Source organism: Psittacula echo (genome assembly GCF_963264785.1).
Source record: "Psittacula echo genome assembly, chromosome: 13".
Lineage (NCBI taxonomy): Eukaryota > Metazoa > Chordata > Aves > Psittaciformes > Psittacidae > Psittacula > Psittacula echo.
In genome coordinates, this window is record NC_137749.1 from 3,426,421 (window position 1) to 3,437,683 (window position 11,263).

Here is an 11,263-nt window from a genome sequence, read left to right on the forward strand (position 1 = left end):
GTAATACCAGATGGTTTTAGTTGTATGGTGTAACAGTAAGATCTGGCACTGGTTGGAGCGCCTGAGGGAGGCTGTGTGCGTGTGGAGTCAGGTGAGAAGACGAGGGGCGGTCATGTCTGGGATCTCTCCGCTGGTAGGAGGGGACCATGATCCAGCCCGCCCGGTGATTACCGCCCGCCCAATGGGGTCCGCCGGTGGCCCCGTCCCGCCTTCCCGTGAGGCGGCCGCGCTTCCCGCCTCTTCCCGTTGCCATGGAGCAGTGCGGGCGCCGCAAGATGGCGGCCGGGCGGCAGCCGGCGGCGCGCCGCGGGCCTCCTTAGGCGCCATGGAGGCTGCTTTCTTCGCGGCGCTGCTGCTGCTGGCGGCTCCCTGCGCCGGGCAGCGCTCTGGGGACCCCGGTGGGTGCAGCGTGTCAAGGCCGCGAGGAGCGGCGGCCTCTATGGGCCGGGGGAGCTGCTGAGGGAAGGGGGATAAAAGGGCGGGCAGGGTGTGGGGAAGGGGTCTGAGGGGGGACGAGGGAGCCGCTTGTGTTGGGCCTTTCAACCTTGGTATGGCCTGTAAAGGAAATTATAATGGAACTCAACTTGGAGCCCTAAACTCGAAACTGCCCACATGCGGAGGCCGTTAGTCTGCAGTAAGTGTATCACCCGTAGTAGAGGTACAGCCCCGATACCATTCATAGCTGCAAGGATTGAAAGTGTAAACTGAAGTCAGTGATAAAAGCTCAATACAGTGTTGTCTGTCCCGTGTGCATCTGTACGGGCCAGAAAGTGCAGCAGTCTCCTGCCGTAAAGGTACTCTGCTGAGTATTTATCTTAGCAGATGCAGACTTGTGGTATAGAAAGCTACAGAGAGCCCAGTGCTCTGGCACTTTGCGTGAATGCAGATACAGTCCTGCATTGGGCATCACAAGATAGTTTTGTTCTATTTGTGACAATTTGCAATATAGAGGGTAAGATCTAAATACGTTTTGCAGATGTTACCTTTTTCACTTAACGTGTGTAGAGATTTATTTGTTTCTCTCTTTTTTTAGTCTTTCGGCCTTCATTTATCCATATGTCAGGGCCTGGAGTCAATTTGTTATTTCTTGGAAATTCTTCAGCTGTTAATTTTTCTCTATATTTAAGCCCTAGAGATGAAGAAACAGGTAAGAACACCCCCCCACCCCAGCAGTGTGTAAATAAATGTTTGACTTATTTATATCTCGATACTAAAATTACTGGAGAAATGCACTTCTTTGAGTGCTTTGATAGTTACTGAAATAGGAACTCCAAAGGACTTTGCTGATTAAGCCCTCAGTCTTCTGTTGACTCCTTGTCAGCTGTGCCTGAGAATCTGCCTACTTGAAGGCACAAGAGGAGTTTAAATGTGCTACTGATTGCCCAGTCTGGTCAAAGTGACAGTGGAATACTTTTGATTTTGATATAGGAATATTGCAACTTGCAAGTTGCAATGGAAGTGAAAGCACTGGCGATTGGAATTTGAACGTAACACGTGGTATGGTATGTAAAATACTGATTCTTGCCTAAAATGGGAAGGACTGGACTATCATATAGTGAGGGCTAATGAAACACTAGCAAAATGTTAACGTGCGAACAACTCAGTTTGAATGTCTTGCTTCTGTGTGTGTGCCCTTCCTATGGTTTGCTGAGGTGCAGCTTTGGTGCTGGTTTCTTCTTGTCTTCCTTCTCTCTGGAATTGCCTGCACTTCCTGGTTGTCTGTAGCATTTGAGACCGTTTCAGATGCGCTGGAAAGAGATAATAGAAATAAAAAGTAGTCCTTTTAAACAGCATGAGCTCTGGAACATGTAGTCATTAGGCTTGTCTTCAGTGTTATGTTGTACATAATTCCTTAGGGATTTTATCAAGCTCTGCAGTTATCTAGTTTTCAGCTGAAGGAGGCTGTAAAAGCTGAAACTCTCTTTTGAGTATTTGTTCTGTTCTTTAGAAAATGTGATTTCTGCAGTAACAATCTCTGTGTGTGCCTTAAAGGTCTGTGCACAGTTCATATCCTCTCTCTGTTTGCATATCTCAGTAGCAGACCCTTTGTCATTCCACTGTCAATATCCAATCTTATATAGGAAGCGTATCATTGCATTGTAGTGCTGACGAAACAGTGATAATGAAACTTCTCTTTCAGAAGCTGAAGAGTGGTCGAAATAAGAGTAATTGAATACAAGCCACCAAAGCTGTCAAACCTGATTTTGCATTTTTTGCAGAACATTTCCAAACTGACTATCAGCTTGACTAGAAATCTGCAGCTGTGTTTGCCAAATGCCACTGACTGCTGCACTGCACCTCTTTGTGTGGTCGAAACACTCCAGGTTTTAGCTTGCCGTGACTCGGTGATGTTGGTGCGTCTCCTGGTTCAAGCTGAAATATATGCCAACTCTTCCTTTACAGGAAACGTGTCAGGTGAGTGTTTAGATGTGCTAAAGAAGAAATGGCATTTTGGTTGTTCTTTTCCTCTAAATATGAAAAAAAGAATACTTTTGGATTTGGGCAGCAGTAAGAGATGGTGAATAATCATCAATGGAATTCAACAGAAAGTTTGTACACAGAATAAATTGCAATGCACGTGGTCTGTTTGGATTTCTGTCCGTCTAATCTGATTTTATCTTCTTTATTAATTGTTTTACAGAAAATGCCACTATCATCCCAAACCAGGTGTTTCAGCCCTTGGGCTCCTGTCCTTGTGACTTGACAGCTGGAGCTTGTGATGTTCGTTGTTGCTGTGACCTGGTACTTATTTCATATTAAACTTTGAAGTGTTTAAAACATTTCTGGGTTCTTTCTATAGCCTGGGGGGAGAAAGAGGTTCAAAATGGGATTCAGACTAGATAGGGCTAGAGAGCTTGTTTGGCTATTCCAGTGTTTCTAACAGTAAATATGACCTTTTCCTACAAAATTGGTTTGATTCACCTGCAAGTATGGCTATAGTGCCTATGGTAATGCAGTTACCGTGCTACAGTGACCTTTCTCTTCCCTTCAGGAGTGTTCACCAGACTTGAAGCAGTTATTCAATGAATCATGTTTCACTGGAGTGTTTGGTGGGGATGTAAACCCACCTTTTGATCAGCTGTGCTCTTCTCAGTCAATGGAGTATGTCCCTGATTGGTTTCCCTTCCTTTGTGTACAGTCCTCTCTTAACAACACACCGTTTCTTGGCTACTTCTATCATGGCTCTATGTAAGTCTGAAGGAATTTATTTTCTGAACACATGCATTAAGCATGTTCCTGAAAACAGAAGCTGGTTTTATAATGGAAGTTACTTTGAAATTAGAATTTTAGAGTGTGAACTTTAAACGCAAATGGAGAAATATCATTGGTACTGTATGAAAACATGGGACATGAAAGCAAATGTATGTTTATTGGTGTGAGATAGAGGTTTAATTTATTAACTTGCTTGCAGTTCTACACCCAAAGTTCCTTCATTTAAGATCCCTTTGCAAACTTCTCCTGGGAAACTTTTCACTGGTTACAGTCAAGGAGATCCAATTGTGACAGAAGAAAATGAGTATTTTACCATTCCCCAGGTAATCACTTTGTGTTTATGATATCTTGATTTCTCTTAGTTTGCTTAATAGTCTCTGTATATCACACTCCTTATGGCTTTGTAATCAGATTCGTAACTTGCTGTTTCAAGTGGAGGAATATATTTCTTTAAACCAAAAAAGGCACAAAACCATTATTTAAAGTAAACATTAGCCTTCCTGATCTCCCTGTTCATCTCCCAAAATCATAATGTCTTAATTATTTCAAGAGATAAAAGCAAGCTTGGCATCCCAATTAATAGTTTATGACTTATCATTTCACTAACAGTCTTCAAATGAAAAGCAAGAGGCTAAAGCAACGCCCAATGTCCTTATTTCTGTTGAACCACCTGCAGCAATCCATGGCTGGACAGTGTGTTGTAAATGCCCCTGTGGCATACCTCCAGGACTTTGATGTCAGATGCCTTACCAGTCTAGCATCTTATGAGGAAGGACTGCCCCATGACGTGAGGATAAACAGTGGTACTGGAGGTATGCTGCATAAACCTGAACAAAAATGGGGTTTATGTTTCTCAGAGCTGCTAGAACAGAACAAACCCAAGGGCTTGACATAGTAGCTACGTATAATATCTCTGTTACCTGGTGGCTGTAGTTCAGCATTTGGGGATGGTCTGTTTCTGATGATCATCTATCAACTGTCCCTTTATTTCTCAAGATTTAGGATATAAGAAATAGTGGGGTTGGCTTTTGTTTTCCATTTATGTGTTTCTGGTGACTCATACTGGTTACGGCCTGAGGTTACAGAACAGCATCCCCCCTGCTTTCTATTTTCAGACTGTTGCAGAGCCCTTTTCCTGTCAAGAGGGTGCAGTATCATCATTTTAGAATTAGTGAGAAATGATTACTGTCTACATTACAAAAGCATATACTTATGAAGTGTCATTCTGCAGTTTGAGATGATTACCAGCATGAAAATAATGTATTTTACATCATTGACTAATTTTGTTCATGTCTATTACCTTTGTAGTCCCAGAGATAACTGTGCTCTCAAAATACAGAGCTGCCTTGGTCTTTTACCAGTATTAATTTTCTAGATAGTTTTCTACTCATTGTCATAACAAGGATTCCACTTGGGATGTGAAAACAGTGTGTCTGTCTCATTAGTCAGGAGTACTGCAGTGTTTGTTTTTCATTCTCAGACTTCATCCAACAAAACGTTGTCTATAGGAACATCACTGACACTGGCAAATTCATCACTGAAAGCGGTATGTCTCTTCCATTTAATGTTTCTTACCTAACCTGGACTGTATAAGAAATAGATTATTTTGATGCCTAGAATGTCTGCTGCAATTCTTAGGAGGTATCTTGTGTGTTATTGTATACTCAAGAAGTAAACTGTTTTGCTTACTGCGAAGCAGCAAGAACTTAATTTACCCTAATTTCATTTAAAGTTGGTTAAGAAATCAAGTCCTTTGGCTTATATTAAAAGTAATTTTTGAGAAGAAAAAAGACTAAACAAAAAAACACAAAAAACCCCAAAGATACAAAGAATGCTTTAAAAAAGAAAATCCCAAAGAAGAACACAGAAGTGGAATGGACAGTGTAAGCAGGTGGACATGTGTCTGGTTTGTAACCTCTCGTTACAAAAAAGGCCTTTTGAAGGGCCTTTGTCAGCCAGTGAAGCAGTTACTTGATGTAGAACAGTGGTTCCCACTCAGTGAGAGGATAATGCAGCACAAAATAAACTGATGGAATCCAAGCTAATTCATTTTTCTGGGCAATGATGGCTGCCTGGGAGGGACGAGATGAAAGCAGGGGGAGAGCAGAGAGCTGCATCAGCTGGTGAAGTCCAGTGCTGGGCTCTTCTGGAGAGGTTTAGCTACACAAGGACCTGGAATGCCTGATGTTAAAGCATTGAGAAGCTAAGGGATTGTACTGTTGCACTGTCCTAATGAGATGGGGCTTTAACAGTGAAAAAAGTTCTCAAGAAGAGGAATGTTTTAATTCCCAGGGTTTCCCACAGCTTTTTAACGTGTTCTTCAGTTCCAGTATCACAGCTTTCTATGCTTTTCATTATGGCCTTTTCTTCTCTTCTGACAGAAAGTCTTCCTCCTGCTGAGGTTTTATGTCAAAATGTAACATTTGCAGAGCATTATATATTCATTTGGAAAGAGAAGAACATAGAGCAAGTAAATGTCACAGTCTTCCTTGGAAGCTTATGTGATGGAGGTATCATGAAATTTCTCTTACAGTTTTTGATGGGGTTTTTGCTTCAGCGTGGAAGTTCTATGATAGAATCTCTTATTTACTAATAATACTTCAAAAGAATTTCCCCTGGACTCTGGAAAGAAAATTTAAAGGGCTGGTTTTCATTAACTTATATCATTTGTGTTACTAATGAAGGATGGACAGTTACATCCTATGTAGAGCATACTTTATGCCAATTTACTGCATACTTTATGCCAATTTACTGCATGCTTTTTTGCTTATTTACGTATTTAAAAGTAAAAGTCATATTTTTTTTTTTACCAGAAATATTGACCCAGAGATTCACAGTCCAATTTCTGAGTTTAGAGAGCACTAATACAACAGAACTCTCTGGGAATCCAGGTATTAATACTTTATTTTGCCTCTTACAAGTAAAAAGAATTCATACTGTACAGATTATTATCAGTGACTGTGTTCTATATCTGGTTTATACGTTATGTTGCTAGCCCTGACCTTCCTGTCTCAATGCACTGCTGTTGTAATAACTGGGATTGGTTCTGAGGCTTTTGTCGTATAGATATTGATTACTTAAAGTGAAGGTATTCCTACTGTGATGGAAATGGCTGTTCATTCACTTCAGGAGTCATGACATTTATTATTAAAACAATGCTAATGCTTATAGATTCTTGTACAGTGCTCAGGATTTACCCTTCTATGTTTAGGTTATCAAGTTGGAAAACCAGTGAGAGCTGCAAATCTGAATGCTTCTGATACTTCTGGAAGCCTAAGCATTTGGCAGCCAGGTACTGGCTTGTGAGGTTGCAACTTCAGCTGTAGTTAATGCTAAAATGTGGGTGTTTTCTTTTGGCTTTGGTTGGTTGTGGTTTTTTGTTTGTTTGGGTTTTTTCACTTATTTCAGTTAAGAATCTCTGCCAAATATTACTTTTCTGGACTATTCCTTCTAGACTATTCCCTAGGCTTTGTTCAAAAGTTAGTGATAAGCCTCTGATGCTTTCTTGGGATGTTTAAGTTGAATGAACCTGTATCTGTCTTTGAATTATACCACTTGTGTTTTGCATTCTCCTGTTTGATATATTTGCACAAAAGTGAAAGCTAGAAATTGAACGGTTGACAAAGGAAAGCTCAGTAAGATGTCTTCATTTCATAGCTGGCAGAGGTTTATGTACATCAGCATCTCATACACCAGTTATATTTGGGCTTGATTCACTTTCTGGGTGCATTCTAGAAGTTGGAATTGATGAAGATTGCAGCCTTTTAAGGTGAGCTGTGTAGGTTGAATTGTTTTTTCCCCACATTTTAAAAGGGCAATTATAATAATCATAGAATCATAGAATAGTTAGGGTTGGAAAGGACCTTAAGATCCTCTAGTTCCAACCCGCCTGCCATGAGTAGGAATACCTCACACTAAACCATGTCACCAAAGGCTTTGTCCAACCTGGCCTTGAACATCGCTAGGGATTGAGTATTCACAGCCTCCCTGGGCAACCCATTCCAGTGCCTCACCACCCTCTCAGTAAAGAATTTCTTCCTTATATCCAATCTAAACTTCCCCTGTTTAAGTTTTAACCCATTACCCATTGTCCTATCACTACAGCCCCTAGTGAAGAGTCTCTCCCTAGCATCCTTGTAGGCCCCCTTCAGATACTGGAAGGCTGCTATGAGGCCTCCACACAGCCTTCTCTTCTCCAGGCCGAACATAATAATGGCTTCACTTGGATCTCTCTGTATTCAAATGAGGATTATGTTGGGGTAGAATGCTTTGCTCTTTCTTCCCCCTAACAGATGACTCAATATTTCAAGTTTGTTTTTGTTGAATGATAACATCTTTCAGAGGAAACTGACCTTATGATACAATAATATTGGAACCCAGAGTGGTCAACAGTATAGATATATGTTTTGTCTAATCTCACATTCTCATTTTGCAGAGGAAATGTAACTGAGAAATTGAATTCATTAATACAAGCTACTCACATTGGAAAAAGAGACAATTCAAATCACAGTGATCCAAATGACTGGGTGGAAATTATACGTAAGTGAGGTTTGTGGGGTTGTTGATAGTCTAAATATGTACATATGATGAATAGAACATCTCAAAACCAAAATGTAACTTCAAATGTGTAAAGATACTGGGGTTTTGTGTCTGGATCCATTCATCCATCCATATATGTGCACACACGCATACATGTAACTCAATATATACGTGAATACTGCATTAATGTGTATTCTGCTAGGAACCTGTACACATATGACTTAGTTCTCTGATAATAAAGTATTCCTTTATGTGCATTTTATAGAGAGAAAACATTTGCTGTATGTGTTCCTGTTTGACAGTTACCAGTATTTCACTGGACTATAACAATAATATAATTATGGAAGATGTGTTTTCCATAATACGTCCATTTAAATAACTCCATTCTCCTCCATAGGTCTTGACCCATTTAATTCTGATACCAGTGTGAGCACTGGAAGCTTCAAAGGCATTTGTGCAGATGTTCCTGCAAACCTGAATATTCGCATAATCTTTGCTGAAGTGGGTGCAGTGCAAGGGATTCCCCAGCAAGAGATTCTTGCTGTGCAGATCAGGTAGAGTCATGTCTCTGGCTATCTGACAGATGAATGTTTCATTCCGAGCCTTGCTTACCTCACGCATCCAGGTTAAGTTTTAGAAACAAAAGTGTTATTTTGTGATTTCTGATTTTTTACACACCTTTTATTTGTGCAGCCCAGATTCCTTTGATCACACCAGGTTTGCCTTTCTCCCTCTGAAATGAAAATTGAAGAAAATATTAATGCTTAAAAGTAGATAATCTTTCTACTTCAGAGGATTAAATAAAATCCAGAAGCTGCCAGTAGTGGATACATGCAAGGCATTCCATCGGAACGTTTTAATTTCTTGTCACATGGTGGAAGTGAGAGCATTGTCCTGTGTTCTGGCTTACCCCAATGCAGAGCTCTTGAAGGCTGTGGTAAATGCTTTATTCTTTCCTGAAACAGGGAATTTTCACTTTACAAACACTTCACTTTCTCCTCAGTCAATCCCAATCCAATAAACAAGATTCTGTTCCATTTTACTTCATTTTCAGACTTGGCAAGTTCTCCCCCTGTATGGTGATGTAGACCTAGAGATCATCAACCTCCTCTTAAATACTGTGTATTTTGCCCTTTCATGGTTATTTTTAGGCTCTACATTTCCATTTACAGCCCTCAAGTAATAGTCATGCATATTCTTACAGTTACTCAACAGTGATATGGCAATTCCAGTGCGGGCTTACCTGTGAAAACACCAGCTTTCTTCCCATCACTGCTGCTGTTCAGTTTATTAAGGTGCCAGCTCAACCACCCATTCCAATGACAAGGTAATTTCTGTAACAACACTGATACTTGCCATTGTGTTAAGAAGATTTGATGTTAATAGCATTGATCAAAAGGTTATTTACTTTGGCTGGGTGGAATAAAGAGAGCAAGAAGAGCTGGTTCAATGATTTATTAGGTAACAGTTCTGATAGTGACAATCTTCCCCAGGAGCATGAAGAACATGAAGACCTGTAAATTACTCTGGGAAGCTGCAATTTGGTTTTAGCAGAAAAGCTTCTGCTTCTTCTATTTACTTGAGTGGAAAAAGGGTGGCGCTGAGTGCAGCTCCCAAACTATCCATTGTCTGCAAATGTTCATCACAAAATGCCTAAAAATGACTGAAATGGAGTAGAGGGAGGCTCCTGGTTTTGTTAGAGAAAAGTCAAAAGAATAAGGAGAGGTTTGTGGTTTAGTTTTGTTTTTTCTGTAACCTGGATACTTTCTCTCTTGTTTTCCCCTCTTGTCCTGTTCTTTAGTGCTGTAGTTAATACACCTGTGTTTTTTGTTGGTGTCGTTAATACAGGTGCTTTTACATGTGGTGTTTTTTTTTTCTAGATCTCAGTCTAATTATTGGACAGAATTTGACTGCAATCGAGATGATGTGTGCTGGCCCCAACTTTTTTATCCAGTGACACGGTTTTACACAGGTAAAAATAATAACCCATATGGAATGCCGTGAACTGGCCGCCACATTGTGGAGTTCAGTCTGAAAGGATGCTTTGTAGCAGGGAGTTAAAATTTCCCTTTTAGAAAGCATGGTCCGAGAAGTCAGTTTAATTTTTTCCTTGATAATGCATTCATTTCTTAGTTAGACTCCTGGAAAAGGTAATTACTGGAAGTGTAAAACTGTGCTGGGATTGTGTCTCGTGGGAGACTGTAGGTTTAATGTCTAGCCTTTCAAAGGGCATCAAAGCACCTGGACTCTGTACTGGGAGCTACATGGATTGAGACAACTGCCATGCTTATTATCTGCATGACTTCAGGGACTAAAGTTACACAACGTATGAAGTTTGAGGAGCGTGAAGCATCTTACTTCCTTGCTTTGTGCTGCACTATTGTGTTCAGGTTCTACACATACTTTAATCTGTTTCCTTTGGGTTGTTCTTTAAAATGTAGCACTCTTACGTTTATACTTTTTTTTTCCTTTCTTTTTGTTTTTGCAGGAGAACCATATTCCCAGTGTCTTGCTAAAGGCCTGTCATTGGCATTTCTTGTTTTACTTGCAGCAATTATGAGTAACCCTTGGTTTTCACGATTGTGGAACAGTTGCTTGGTTTAAAAATGTTGATGTAAAGAGAACCTCTTTTGCTAGTATTCTAAGTACTTCTGGGTAAAAATTATGGATAAATATTCTTGAATTTTGTAGACATTTTATATAAACATGTAAAGATACATAAAATTAATTCTTGTATGGGATACAGAAGATGGATGTGTTATTTAAAACAAAAAGTAACAGAATGATGTTTAAGCTCTAAACTCCAAGTCTGGAGGACAGCGGTGGTGACTGCAGCAGAGTGAGCTGTGCGGGCCCAGGCCAGCACAGAGCCCACTGCGGGGCCGGGGTCCTCTTCATGTGTGGATCTCTGTCTGCTCAAGCTTGTTCTCTTCTCTGGCTGTAGTGGGTCAAGGTGGCAGTCCCTTCCGCAGTAAATCCCTCATGCCACCTGGTTTGGGAAGCAGTGGACGGATTGTTTGCACTCCTGAAGAGTAATAATGCCTTAGACGTTTTCATGTATTGATCTGCAACTCTCTATTCCAGTTAATGCTTTGCATTGGCAATCCTTGTGTGATCTGGGCTATACAGGGTAAGAAAACATTTCACAGAATCCCAGACTGGTTTGGGTTGGAGGGGACCTCAAAGCTCACCCAGTTCCATTCCCTTTCCACGGGCAGGGACACCTTCCACTGGAGCAGCTTGCTCCAAGCCCCTGTGTCCAACCTGGCCTTGAACACTGCCAGGGATGGGGCAGCCACAGCTCCTCTGGGCACCCTGTGCCAGCGCCTCAGCACCCTCACAGGGGAGAACTTCTCCCTCAAGCCTAGTTTCACTGTTACCCTCCTATCCCCTCTACCGCAGGAGGTCACCCCCCGGGCTCCGGCCGCCTCAGCCCCGCCGCCGGTTGGCCGCAGCGGCGGCCCCGCCCCCGGAAGCAGCTGTCCGCGCTGCCGGCGGCGGGCTGGGCCGT

General features: G+C 41.4%; 1 protein-coding gene across 2 annotated transcripts; it reads left to right on the forward strand.

Moving 5' to 3' along the window:
• Nucleotides 1-299: 299 nt before the first annotated feature.
• Nucleotides 300-11,248, forward strand: TCTN2 (tectonic family member 2). Of its 2 annotated transcripts, XR_013957905.1 has the most exons (19): nucleotides 300-398; nucleotides 1,034-1,147; nucleotides 1,429-1,502; nucleotides 2,220-2,415; nucleotides 2,642-2,742; nucleotides 2,993-3,189; nucleotides 3,413-3,536; nucleotides 3,890-4,025; nucleotides 4,694-4,759; nucleotides 5,595-5,723; nucleotides 6,027-6,104; nucleotides 6,425-6,505; nucleotides 6,871-6,982; nucleotides 7,649-7,752; nucleotides 8,150-8,306; nucleotides 8,957-9,079; nucleotides 9,633-9,724; nucleotides 10,241-10,882; nucleotides 11,155-11,248. XR_013957905.1 is itself a non-coding variant. In XM_080628287.1 (18 exons), exons 1-18 carry the CDS (start codon nucleotides 326-328, stop codon nucleotides 10,354-10,356), a joined length of 2,073 nt encoding a protein of 690 aa, XP_080484413.1. In that variant the 5' UTR covers nucleotides 300-325; the 3' UTR covers nucleotides 10,357-11,216. The 2 variants fall into 2 exon arrangements, 1 of the variants encoding a protein (XP_080484413.1); XM_080628287.1 differs by having other exon boundaries at nucleotides 10,241-11,216.
• The last annotated feature ends 15 nt before the right edge of the window (nucleotides 11,249-11,263 follow it).

Excerpts from the sequence above, each read along its gene's own strand:
- TCTN2 (XM_080628287.1), top strand. The coding sequence starts at position 326 with ATGGAGGCTGCTTTCTTCGCGGCGCTGCTGCTGCTGGCGGCTCCCTGC. Across the intron at positions 2,743-2,992 it reads TTCGTTGTTGCTGTGACCTG|GAGTGTTCACCAGACTTGAA; the intron begins GTACTTATTTCA and ends TCTTCCCTTCAG. Across the intron at positions 6,105-6,424 it reads AGAACTCTCTGGGAATCCAG|GTTATCAAGTTGGAAAACCA; the intron begins GTATTAATACTT and ends TTCTATGTTTAG.